Below are 13,062 nucleotides of genomic sequence, written 5' to 3' on the forward strand. Positions count from 1 at the left end.
AGTCAAAGGGAGAAGCCGATTAAGGAGAACTCTTGCAATGACCTTCCCAGTTGCCAACAACGGGGTAATTCCTCTGCAGTTTCTGAAGGTGAACTTGTCGCCTTTCTTGAAGATGGTCACAATTAGTGTCTCAGAGAGCTCCTCGCACATTCTCCTCCTTCCGATAAGGGAAATGTGATTATGCATTCACACCAATAGTGCTTCTCCGTCATGTTTTATACGTTGACAGAGATTGCACATGCTTCTGGTGCCTTGCACTTCTTCAGCTGTCAGATGGTCTTTCCGACCTCATGCCAGGTTGGGTTGAGGCGAGATGCATGCTGCAGGATGGAGTCAAGGGCACTTGCGTTGAAGACAGAGTTTCTTTCAAGGTCTTCACAGTGTTCCTTCCGTCGGGCATCTCTCTGTTTACGATGAGCACCTCACCATTCTTGGCCAGCAGTGGGGTAGGGCCTTGGGACATGGGTGGTCTTCACTGCACTGAAGAAACCACAAGCCTCATGGTTGTCAGCTAGCTACTGGATTTACTGCGCTTTCTCCACCCACCATCTGATCTTTAGATCATGGGTTTTTGCTGGGCCTCAGCTGTCTGCTTTCTTGTTCCCGCGTTGAGTTGCTGTTTCAGATTCAGAAAATCCTTGTGCTTGCAGCTCATCAACTCCTGGATCTTTTGGACGTTCTCACTGAACACGTCTTGGTGCTTCCTGGCCAAGGAACGAGGTTGTCTCTCCAGAGGTGTTGATTATCTGAGGGACAGGTCAGGCTCGGTGGACACTGTCTCTCTGGAACATTGGCAGACGTCAGGTTGGCAGTGAGGTGCTTTGAGTGCCTCAGTGTTGATTTTCCTGCGACATTATTTCTGTTTCTGTCGCTGCTTTGGGGCTACATCGATATTGATCAAAGAGCGGATTAGACGGTGGTCCGTCCAGCAGTCGTCGGCTCCTGTCATGTCACAGGTAATACACACGTCCTTACTGTCCCTCAATGATACAAGAAACATAAGAACTAGGAGCAGGAGTAGGCCATCTGGCCCCTCGAGCCTGCTCCGCCATTCAATTAGATCATGGCTGATCTTATTTGGACTCAGCTCCACTTTCCGGCCCGAACACCATAACCCTTAATCCCTTTATTCTTCAAAAAACTATCTATCTTAAACTTAAAAACATGTAATGAAGGAGCCTCAACTGCTTCACTGGGCAAGGAATTCCATAGATTCACAACCCTTTGGGTGAAAAAGTTCCTCCTAAACTCAGTCCTAAATCTACTTCCCCTTATTTTGAGGCTATGTCCCCTAGTTCTGCTGTCACCCGCCAGTGGAAACAACCTGCCCGCATCTATCCTATCTATTCCCTTCATAATTTTAAATGTTTCTATAAGATCCCCCCTCATCCTTCTAAATTCCAACGAGTACAGTCCCAGTCTACTCAACCTCTCCTCATAATCCAACCCCTTCAGCTCTGGGATTAACCTAGTGAATCTCCTCTGCACACCCTCCAGCGCCAGTACGTCCTTTCTCAGGTATGGAGACCAAAACTGAATATAATCGAGCAAGTGCCAGTACTTGGAGCGAGAGTGCTTCCACGAGGCCTTGTACTCATCTCTGAAATAACAAGGTTATAACAAAGCCATGATGTAGGCATCAGCAGGAGCTGGGTACCGTTGGTGTGGGATTTCCCTAACCCTACTCTGCCGATTACACCTCTCCAGAGATCTGTTCCCTTTCCAACTCTTGTGGTAAAGTCATCATGGAGGATCAGCTTGCCACCCGATGGGTCACGAGACAAGATTGTTCACGGCTGGAGTAAAATTTCATCTTTGGACGTGTCTATAGCTTCCAGTTTTGGGGCCTACGCACAGAGGACTGTAGCGGATTGGTTCTAGGCTGGGATGAGTGAATGTTGCGAAGTGTTCGATTATCCTGCAAGGAGAGTCCAGAAACGGCCAACTAGTTTGGTTTTAATGGTGAAGCCAACCTTATGGAGGTGGCCATTTTCTTCTGGTTTACCTTTCCAGAAGACAGTGTAAACGTCACCTTGATCCTTGAGATGGCCTTCCCCTGCCCACCAGGTCTTGCATAGGGTGGCGATGTCAAACTTCTCGGGCTCCCAGGCAGCGATTGCAGAACACCGTTCCTGTCTGTCACTTTTGGGGTTGTCAATGAGGGCCCTGACATTCCTGGTCCTAAACTTCATTCCGAGGGATGGAAGATGCCTGTGCCGGAGTTCTTCCAACGTGGTGTGGCAGTTGCACGGTAGCGACCACGCGGGCTTGATGGAGCACAGCCGTCGTCCAGTGGAAACAGGATCCAAGATGACTGGAGAGCAGGCTCCATTGTGTGGCCGAGTCCTGGGGTTCCGCAGGGGCTGGTTTAGCACAGGGCTAAATCGCTGGCTTTGAAGGCAGACAAAAAAAGGCTAGCAGCACGGTTCAATTCCCGTACCAGCCTCCCCAAACAGGCGCCGGAATGTGCCGACTAGGGGCTTTTAAACTTCATTTGAAGCCTACTTGTGACAATAAGCAATTTTCATTTCATTGCAGTGGTGGCCTCACAAGCTCATTCGTTCCCTTGTGTTTCCAGCATTGCTTCTCTCTTGCTGCTTATGACCCGTCCCCACCAGTACTGTACCCCACTGTAATACAGTGACAGAGCCGAACACACTGTACCTCAGTGTTTATAGTGACAGACTCGTCCCGACCAGGACTGTACCCGTGTTATACAGTGACAGAGCCGTCCCCACCAGTACTGTACCCCAGTGTTATACAGTGACAGACCCGTCCCCACCAGTACTGTACCCCAGTGTTATACATTGACAGACCCGTCCCCACCAGTACTGTACCCCAGTGTTATGCAGTGATAGACCCCTCCCCACCAGTACTCTACCCCAGGGTTATACATTGACAGACCCATCCCCACCAGTACTGTACCCCAGTGTTATACAGTGACAGACCCGTCCCCACCAGTACTGTACCCGTGTTATACAGACCTGTCCCCACCAGTACTGTACCCCCATTACACAGTGACAGACCCTTCCCCACCAGTACTGTACCCCAGTGTTATACAGGGCCAGACCCGTCCCCACCAGTACTGTACCCCAGTGTTATACAGCGACAGACCCGCCCCCACCAGTACTGTACCCCAGTGTTATACACTGACAGACCCGTCCCCACAAGTACTGTACCCCAGTGTTATACAGTGACAGAGCCGGCCCCACCAGTACTGTACCCCAGTGTTATACAGGGCCAGAACCGTCCCCATCAGTACTATACCCCAGTGTTATACAGGGCCAGATCCGTCCCCACCAGTACTGTATCCGTGTTATACAGTGACAGACCCGTCCCCACCAGTACTGTATCCGTGTTATACAGTGACAGACCCGTCCCCACCAGTACAGTTTCCCTGTGTCACAGAACCCAAGCTGCTTCTTCCAATCAATATAGATTGATGGTCAGCACTGCTGGTTCTTTTCCAAAGGTTAGAATTTCACACTGCCAGCGGAACTCAAAATCCTCACAGCATCATTTGCACACCATATATTCTTCTGAGATGATAATTAATGAAGAGCAATTACTGAGCGAGGCCAACCAGCAGGCTAGCTTAGCCCACACCGCAGAATAAGAACAGTAACTACACTGGAAAGACACAGGTCAGTCAGCATCCGGAGAAACAGAGCATTTTGATGCTGCGCGCATCCGTCATCATAAGATCTAATTTCTTGCCAAGTGCTGACCGACCTGGCTTCGATTTAATCATTTCAAATTATTAACATGTCAGTCTGCAGACCTTGTGCTGCGAGAGCTTCAAGTCCTCCCCAGCGCTGATTCTGTCTCTTCTTCAAACTGATATCGATGCGTGACATTGTGAAGGTGTACTGGCACTGCTCTGGGTTAATTAGGTTCCTGGGGGAGAAGACAAGATCAAAACACAGTAATTATAGAAAATACCGTCAGAGGATCACAGAGACACCACAGCACTCTCTTCCTGGCCAGATTTGCCATTGCTGCCTTTAGCCAGTGTTATGTCACCTGATTTTCCATCTCAGAGCAATTACAGAGCCTGACAGAGGCCAAGAGGCTGTTTGATTGGGAATGCTTCTCAGCAGCAATTGTGCAAAAGCAGCAGAGCTGGCATTTAAAAAGCAGCTGGGCTGGGAAATAAAGCAAAGGTAATCAGGAGAGTTACAGAAGTTTCAGATATTTGACCAGACATTGTGATGGGGTGAATGGATAAAATGTTCTGTAGTTTTGTTTCCCTTGCTTCTAGGGGTCAGACAGTATTTATATCTACATAAGGAAAGACTAGATGAACTTGGGTGTTATAGCGCGGAAGGAGGTGGCAAAAGGCAATGCTGTGGTAAGGGTGGATTGGGGAGGGAACGGATGGACAAAGCTCAATTTGGAATGAACCAATTTATGACTAATGTCAACAAGTTCTAACCATAAAGTGGTCAACACGGAACAGACTCCCTAAGTACAAGAAGCAAAAACCCTGGAATCAGCTGGAAAAATGCTGTCACCAGGAACTAGATCTTATCCTGTAGGTACAAACAGTGTGGCCTTCCTCCTCTGTTCCATTTTGTGAAGCAGTGCAATGGGTTAGATGAGAAGGTAGCACAAGGGTTCCCAAACTGTGGAGAATGTGCAATTGGGTCACGAGCTCGGAAGCAGCAATGGCAGCTGTGAAGCAGAGCCTCAAATCTGACAGTCCTGGAATCAGGTGCAAGGCCTTTATAAATGTGAGTGTTTATTTTTAGCTCATGGACGCAGCCTAATCTAAATGAGCTTTGAGGCTGGATTGTTGACACCAATAGAATCTGCAAAGCGATAAGTATTTTATTTTTGTTATGCCTTTATCCCGACTGTTTGAACACTCACCCTAACCCTCAGTTTTTACCCTGGGTCATACCCAAGTGTGAAACCAGGGGCTGGTTTAGCACAGTGGGCTAAGACAGCTGGCTTGTAATGCAGAACAAGACCAGCAGCGCAGGTTCAATTCCTGTACCGGCCTCCCCCGAACAGGCGCCGGAATGTGGCGACTAGGGGCTTTTCACAGTAACTTCATTGAAGCCCACTTGTGACAATAAGCAATTATTATTATTAAAATGGGGCCACAGCAGAAAAAAGGTTTGGGAAGCATGTATGTTGGAATGGAAAACTGCGTTTGTACCTGTCTCGTGGTTTGCTAGAACAGAGGCATTAGGAGGAGTAGGCCATTCATAGAATTCCTCCAGTCTGACCCTCAAAGAGCACACAAATCCCGTCCCCGTAACCCCATGCATTGATCATGGCCAATCCATTTGACCTCTTTGGACTGTGGGAGGAAACCCACGCAGACAAGGGGAAAAGTGCAAACTCCACACAGACAATCACCCAAGGCCAGAATCAAACCCGGGTCCCTGGCGCTGTGAGGCAGCAGTGCTAACCATCATGCCGCCCTTTGAACCTGCTTCACCGTTCGATGAGACCTTAGCTGATCTGGCTTTTGTCTCAACCCCACTCTCCTGTCTGCCCCCCATAGCCGTCAACTCCCGCATCTATCAAAATCTATCCAACTCAGCCGCACCTGTCTTCACTGGCCCTGTACATTCCTCCATCAGTTTTAATTTAAATAATGCAGTCAAGCAGAATGAGATGGTCCACATACCATTCTAGGGATGGATTACAACAGAATTGCTCCCTTTAAATTTAAAATTCTAATCCACCTTGACTGTCAATATTCCAAACAAAGTGTATCACAGTGGTTAGCACTGTTGCTTCACAGTGTCAGGGTCCGATTCCCGGCTTGGGTCACTGTCTGTACGGAGTCTGCACGTTCTCCCCGTGTCTGCGCGGGTTCCCTCCGGGTGCTCCAGTTTCCTCCCACAAGTCCCGAAAGACGGGATGTCAGGCAATTTGGACATTCTGAATTCTCCCTCTGAGTACCTGAACAGGCACCGGAATGTGGCGACTAGGGGCTTTTCACAGTAACTTCATTGCAGTGTTAATGTCAGCCTACTTGTGACAATAATAGATTATTTGATTTTAAATGTTTCTTCCAATACAATTGCCATGTGGACCTTCGATAAAACAGGGAGCTTCTCAGGAGATTGGAGGTCACTGAGCATGAAGCTGGTGATAGTACAGGAGGTGGCTGGCAATAGTTACTGGTGGCCAAGTGGAGTTCGGACCATGGTTGGAAAGTACAGAATTTGTACCAAGACATAGGGTTGAGGAAGTCTGAAGCAGCAGACTGCAGTGAAGCTTTTACAAGCAAAGAACAAGGATTTTCTGGTCACGTACACTTGGGGACGGGGAAATAGAAAATCGAGGCCAGTGGGCTCAGAGGCAACAGGTGCGTGGAAGATTTATATTAGATAGCTGAACTTATTTGGAGTTGCTCAATGTCAACTGACAGTCAGATCGAGATTCAAGGACATCTGCCAAAAGCAAACATTTAATCTGCAGCCATCCAACAACAGACCCATCACACAGAATTACTGCAGTTGTTTCAAAACAAACAGTTGTGCTATAGCAAATTTGAGGGTGGCACAAGTGGGTTTGCTTTCTGTCCAGAACCTGGATTGCAATCCAGAGGCAGTCTCTTATGAAGTTTCAATGTTACATCATGTGGGACTAAATCAGAAACTGACAAATTAATTCAATTAGAAAGATAACAGGAAATTACTGCGGATCCTAGAATCATAGGGCAGCATGGTGGTTAGCATAAATACTTCACAGCTCCAGGGTCCCAGGTTCGAATCCCGGCTTGGGTCACTGTCTGTGTGGAGTCTGCACGTTCTCCCCGTGTCTGCATGAGTTTCCTCCGGGTGCTCCGGTTTCCTCCCACAGTCCAAAGATGTGCAGGTTAGGAGAATTGGCCAGGCTAAATTGCCCTCAGGGTCCAAATTGCCCTTAGTGTTAGATGGGATTACTGGGTTATGGGGATAGGGTGGAGGTATGGGCTTGGGTAGGGTGCTCATTCCAAGAGCCGGTGCAGACTCGATGGGCCGAATGGCCTCCTTCTGCACTGTAAATTCTATGAAAATCTGAAACAAAAACAGAAAATACTGGACCATCTCAGCAGGTCTGGCAGGATCCGTGGAGAGAGAAGGGAGCCAACGTGTCGAGTCTGGATGACTCTTTGTCAATGTCTACAGTCAAAAATCTCATTCAGGCAGGAAAGCTGGTGAAAGAAATGGAAACACTTGTGGAGGAGTGTAGAAGGAGCTTTAGTTGGTTTTGCAGTTAGTACTGGACCAGAGTTGAGTGCTTGGTATAGGACAGTAGAGTGAGCTTTCAGCGTCCAACATCATCCAGATCCTGAATGGGCTTTTATACTGGAAACCGCTCTACTCTGGGCAAGAACATTGATCAGGCCAAATCTTCACAACAAAAGGCCCATTCCATATTGGAAATTCACTCTAACAAAAATAAAACAGGTTATTTTTTGGAGTTGGGTTCAATTCTGTGTATAGCATGAGTAAAGGCCAGCAATGCTGGAGCGTATGGTGCTACTGGTTCCATCCATCTCTACGACCCTAACACTGCTGACTAGCGCTCATTATGGAGTGTTTGTTGGAGTGACATTCATTGGGAAACAGCAGAGACCACTCCAAACACTTGGCAATAATGAAATCTCAGAGCATGCCAAGGAGCATTGCTTGTTCATTTAAATAAAGTTCTTGTACCATTGCAGAATGCTCTGCCTCAAGTGAAATGATTTATAACTTTTAAATGTAGACCCATTCATAACCAGTGAGTGATATGTGGCAAACACTGAGAACATTACAGCAGCTCTTACCGAACTTTAACCTGCCATTTGAAGACGGTGTTTGGTCCACAGTCAGGGTGGATGCGAAGAAATGGTTCGTGGCTTTAAAACAAAATCAGAACAGTAACATAGAAAATACAATCTGCCTCATAACCAATTGCACCGTAACATTATAATTCATCAATACCAGCTAAAGTGGAAGGCAAAATGTACTGAAAATAGTGTTGACGCACGATCTCACTCAGCAGGAAATGCCGGGCATTACAAGGGAATATGAGTTTAAATTCAATCCCAGTCTCAAAGTTAAAGAGCACAATAGCAAAGTGACAGTGAAAACCAACTTCTGAATGTTTTCCCTGCGGCTGACAAAATTAACTGGACCATGAAAGCCTGAACTGAACGGTTAGTGAGAGTCAATGATGATTAATCTAGACTTCCTGCTTTGCTGCAGCCCATGGCCAACAGCTGTGAAAGATGGCTGATCCCAAAGAGAAGTCATTAGCACATTTGGCACAGATGTGTGAGCATTGCACTCCCTGGCTCAATACAGCACACAACTACCACATCGAGGGAACACCAGGGCCCCTCTCTACTGCTGTGGAAAAAAGTAACGGGATCTAGAATTTCAGTACTGCAAGGATATTGATTCTGTCCCAGCAGTCAGATAGTGTGTGCGTGGCCTTAATGGGAGTCGGACCAACACCCAGCTGGCAAGCTTCACTAAGGCCTCCCAGAGCAGATTTCTTGAGTTAGAACAGGAAAACTCTACCCCAAACATGGAAGGGAAGGGGAAAGAGAAGGAGAAAATTAAAGATCCACCACTGATGCCAACCACCAGAAAAGTTGCTGGAGCCTTGGTCCCACCTCATCTCCCAGTTCCTAAGTTGTCATACCTAACGTCCTTGTATGAATCATAGATCATAGTCTGCAATGATCTACTCTGCCCTATATCCGTAATCCCATAACCTAACCTGCACATCCCTGGACACTAAGGGACAATTTTGCACGGCAATCCATCTAACCTGCACATCTTTGGACTGTGGGAGGAAACCGGAGCACCCGGAGGAAACCCACGCAGACACGGGGAGAACGTGCAGAATCTGCATAGACAGTGACCCAAGGACGGAATTAGACCCAGGTCCCTGACGCTGTGAGGCAGCAGTGCTAACCACAGTCCCACCCTGCTGTACCTCAGCCCAGACTAGAATAAGCAAGTCAGCTGAGAACAAACTTCCCAGTTCTGGAGCCTTGATACATCTTCATACCACAGAATAGAGGAATCTCTACAGAGAACGAGGCCAATTAGCCCGTTGAATCTGCCCTGACCCTCCAAAAGAGCAGTTTACCCAAATCCACTCTCCTGCCCATAAAATCATAGCCAATCCACCTAATCTGCACATCTTTAGACACTAATGGGCAATTTAGCATTGCCAATCCACATTACCTGCACATCTTTGTACTGTGGGAGGAAACCCAAGCACCCGGAAGAAACCTCGGCAAACCACAGAATCCTGCAGTGCAGGAGGCCTTTCAGCCCATTGACTCTGCACTGACCCTCTGAAAGAGCAGATTACCTGGGCCCACTCCCCCACCCTATTCCCGCAACCCCACCCAACCTGCACATCTTTTGATACTAAGGGGCAATTTTAGCATGGCCAATCCACCTAACCTAAACCAGACAAGGCAGAACGGGCAAACTCCGCAGTCACCCAAGGCTGGAATTGAACCCTGACCCCTGGCACTGTGAGGCAACAGTGCTAACCACTGTGCCACCATGCCACCAGGATCTTTTACTTCCACCGGACGGAGCATCAGTTTAAGGGCCTCAACCTGGGTTGTGTGTTCAATCTATGGAATCCCGTTTGAACACACAACCTTCCAACTCAGAGGTCAGGATGCAACCTCCCAAGCCAAGGCAAACACACCACAGCACATGATTAAAATTGGGTTTCAAATTCTCTAACGTCACCCTGCATGTTCTCCGTCCTGATGGATAGTAAATATTTCACCCTCTGAAAATCCTCCAACCACCAAACTTGGTTCTCACCTGGTTTGAAAAATGAGTGTGAAGTCTTGTTCTCGGAAAAGAACCTTGGACACAGATTTGCAGATCTCCTTCACGTACACATGCACGACCATAGCATCGGCTCCTTTCTCATAAGAGTCATACTTAACGAAGCTCAAATTCAGATAACTATCCGGAACTGCGAGACATTGAAGGAGAAAAAACAATAAGTGCCAATGCAATTTTAAGTCACACACGTGGTTTCAGTACAATACTTTCTGCTCATCGCTGCAGTTGGTGCTGAACACTTTTCACAATCTTAGACTGATATGGGGAGATGGTGTACTGGTAATGACACTCAACCAGTGATCCATAGAACATACAGTGCAGAAGGAGGCCATTTGGCCCATTGAGTCTGCATCGACCCATTTAAGCCCACACTTCCACCCTATGCCCGTAACTCAATAACCCCACCTAACATTTATGGACACTAAGGGCAATTTATCATGGAGAATCCACCTAACCTGCACGTCTTTGGACTGTGGGAGGAAACCGGAACACCCGGAGGAAACCCACGCAAACACTGGGAGAACGTGCAGACTCTGTACAGACAGTGACCCAGCGGGGAATCGAACCTGGGACCCAGGCGCTATGAAGTCACAGTGCTAACCACTGTGCTACCATGCTGCCCAAAGACCCAAATTCCACCACATCAGCTCTTCAAATTGATACTGTTAATAGAAATCTGGAATTGAAAGCTAGTCTCAGTAACAACGATGATGAAACTATTATTGATTGCAGTAAAAATTCATCTGGTTCACGAATGTCCTTTAGGGAAGGAAATCTGCCGTCCCTACCCTGTCTGGCCTCCATGTGACCCAGACCCACAGCAATTTGTTGACTTAAATTCACTCTGAAACGGTCCAGCAAGCCACTCAGTTGTACAACCTCGGTAGAGAAAAGTCCTAACACCACCGTGACGTATCTTCATCAGATGGACTACAGCAGTTTAAGGTGGTGATTTACCATCACCTTCTCAAGGGCAACTGGGGATGTGCAATAATGCTGGACCTTACCAGCAATGTTCGCATCCCATGAAAGAACAGTTTTAAAGGATCTGAAGCCAAGAATCACAAAGTAAGTTACAAATGAGGAATACCATTGTGGGGCCATCCAGAGGTCTGGTCTCCCCCTCTTCATTGCAGTGTCCAACTGCATCTTAAAATGTTTCCAGTGTTTTATACATCCATAACTTTACTTGGGAATCCAGCCCAAGTGATGATTACCATTTGCAAGAGAACTTCCTGATTCATCTTTTACTAGTTTGACCCTTATATCTTACTTGCAATTTGAAGTATTCTGGATTTACCACTTTCCAATCCACCATCTTTTCAATCTTTATCAGACTGCCACACAAAATCTCCTGTTGAAGACTTCTCTGCGGCCCTCTTTAGGTAATTTGGACATTCTGAACTCTCCCTCAGTGTACCTGAACAGGCGCCGGAGTGTGGCGACTAGGGGCTTCTCACAGTAACTTCATTGCAGTGTTAATGTAAGCCTACTTGTGATAGTAAAGATTATTATTATTATCTCAGTGTCAGGACCCAGCATTCAAGCTCCAGTTTGATCATGTATTTATTCGGCATTCTACTATTTTGGCTATTCCTTTTATTGAATGCTTTTCTGTATTTGTTGAACATGTTGTGTTTTGACTTTCCTGAGCTTATTTTGGCTTCTTCCTGTGATAATTCAATCCATTTTATCTTTCTGTGATAAAGCAATCCAATTTTATGGGCCACACTTGTCGTCAGATTGTCCTTTCCATTCTGAATGTTTTTCAATGGTGTGCTTCCTATGCTGCCGACACATTTTATCCAATTTATTCTGTGATTCAGTTTTACTGTCTCTCTCCCCATGTGGGCACAGTCTGCAAGCACAAGCATTTTGCATTGAGTTTTTGAAACCAAGTGAATGACATGAGTTATTGCCACTTGCCCTTGTCCTTCACCTCGAGTAATTCCACAACCTTGCAATAAGAAACCAGTCCTTGTATGCCACATCCTGTACAAGCTCCAGTTCCAATTACTCTCCAAGTGCGTAATTTGGAAAATTGACAAGTGCCCAGACGGCTGCCCTTGAAGCACATCAGACCCAGGGGAGACTCTGTGCCAGTTCTTCACATTGAAACGTTGGGAGTGTGCTTATTGTGGCCATGCCATCGAGGCGAGTAGCAAGGCAGTCGGCCTCATCATACTTTGAATTAGCTGGGACAACATTACTACCGCTAGCTTTGAGACGCTTTCCCAGTCCTTTCTGGACTGCAGCCATACAGCTTTATTTTCATAATTTCCTAATTTCTCAGCTCTTTTAACATTCAAAATACTCCCAGAAGGAAACACCTGATAGCATCTCCAAGGGTGTGGAAAAGTCAAGAGAAACATGCCTGCATCATTATTTCGAACAAAACCACGGGCTCGTTAAAAGAGCTATTCAATTGGCCCCAAACCTGTTTTCCCCCCCCATTGTCTGCAAATGTATGCTTTTCAAATATCTGTTCAAATCCCCTTTGAAAGTTATTATCGAATCGGCATCCACCATCCTTTCAGGCAGCAGCTTCTGGATTACAACTCACAATGTTTTTAAAAAAATCTCATTCCCCGTGCTCATTTTGTCAATGAAGTAATCTGTCTCCTTGATTACTGGCACCTCCTGCCAGTGGAAACAATTTCCCCTTGTTTACTCCACCAAAACCCGTCAACGTTAATTAAGCTTTTCTTCAGCACAGCTCAAACTAGACACTGATAGAATATACAAGTTACAAAGTCATGTTCACAGTGTGCTCTTAAAGTACAGAGTACACTAAGTTGTTCAGTTTTGCTTCCACTGAGCTCAATTTCCCGCCCACCATGCGCCAACATCCCACTCCCCCACCCGCCAACGTCCCCCTTCCCCCTCCCACCACATGCCAATGTCCCCCTTCCCCCTCCCACCACGGGCCCCCACTCCTCCACGGGCTCCCACCACCCACAAACGCCCCCACTCCCACCACCCGCAAACACCCCCACTCTTCATAGCTAATGTCCTCTGTGGTGAATGTGATTCACACTATATATAGTTGCCAATATCACTCCATGTATATATGTTCGTTATCTACCCATTGTAAGTGCAGTTGCACTATCTGGCCACCAGGGGAAGTCACTCGGGGAGTATGCGAGAGTTTGTATTGGGCTCCTCCCTTGGCTCCGCCCAGGACTCCTCCCCCTGGGACCGATGTATAACGATCAGTGCCTTAGAGCCAGCCTGCCAGTTC

At 47.0% G+C, this 13,062-nt stretch overlaps 1 protein-coding gene across 1 annotated transcript in view; it reads right to left on the bottom strand.

Annotated features, from left to right (window-relative positions):
* Nucleotides 1–13,062, bottom strand: part of usp19 (ubiquitin specific peptidase 19) — a 148,533-nt gene that overhangs the window by 67,392 nt on the left and 68,079 nt on the right. The window contains 3 exon segments of the mRNA XM_038812099.1: nt 3,782–3,897; nt 7,778–7,849; nt 9,795–9,951. Coding sequence (XP_038668027.1) covers nt 3,782–3,897; nt 7,778–7,849; nt 9,795–9,951 — 345 coding nt within the window.

Source organism: Scyliorhinus canicula, chromosome 11 (assembly GCF_902713615.1).
Source record: "Scyliorhinus canicula chromosome 11, sScyCan1.1, whole genome shotgun sequence".
Classification (NCBI taxonomy): Eukaryota; Metazoa; Chordata; class Chondrichthyes; order Carcharhiniformes; family Scyliorhinidae; genus Scyliorhinus; species Scyliorhinus canicula.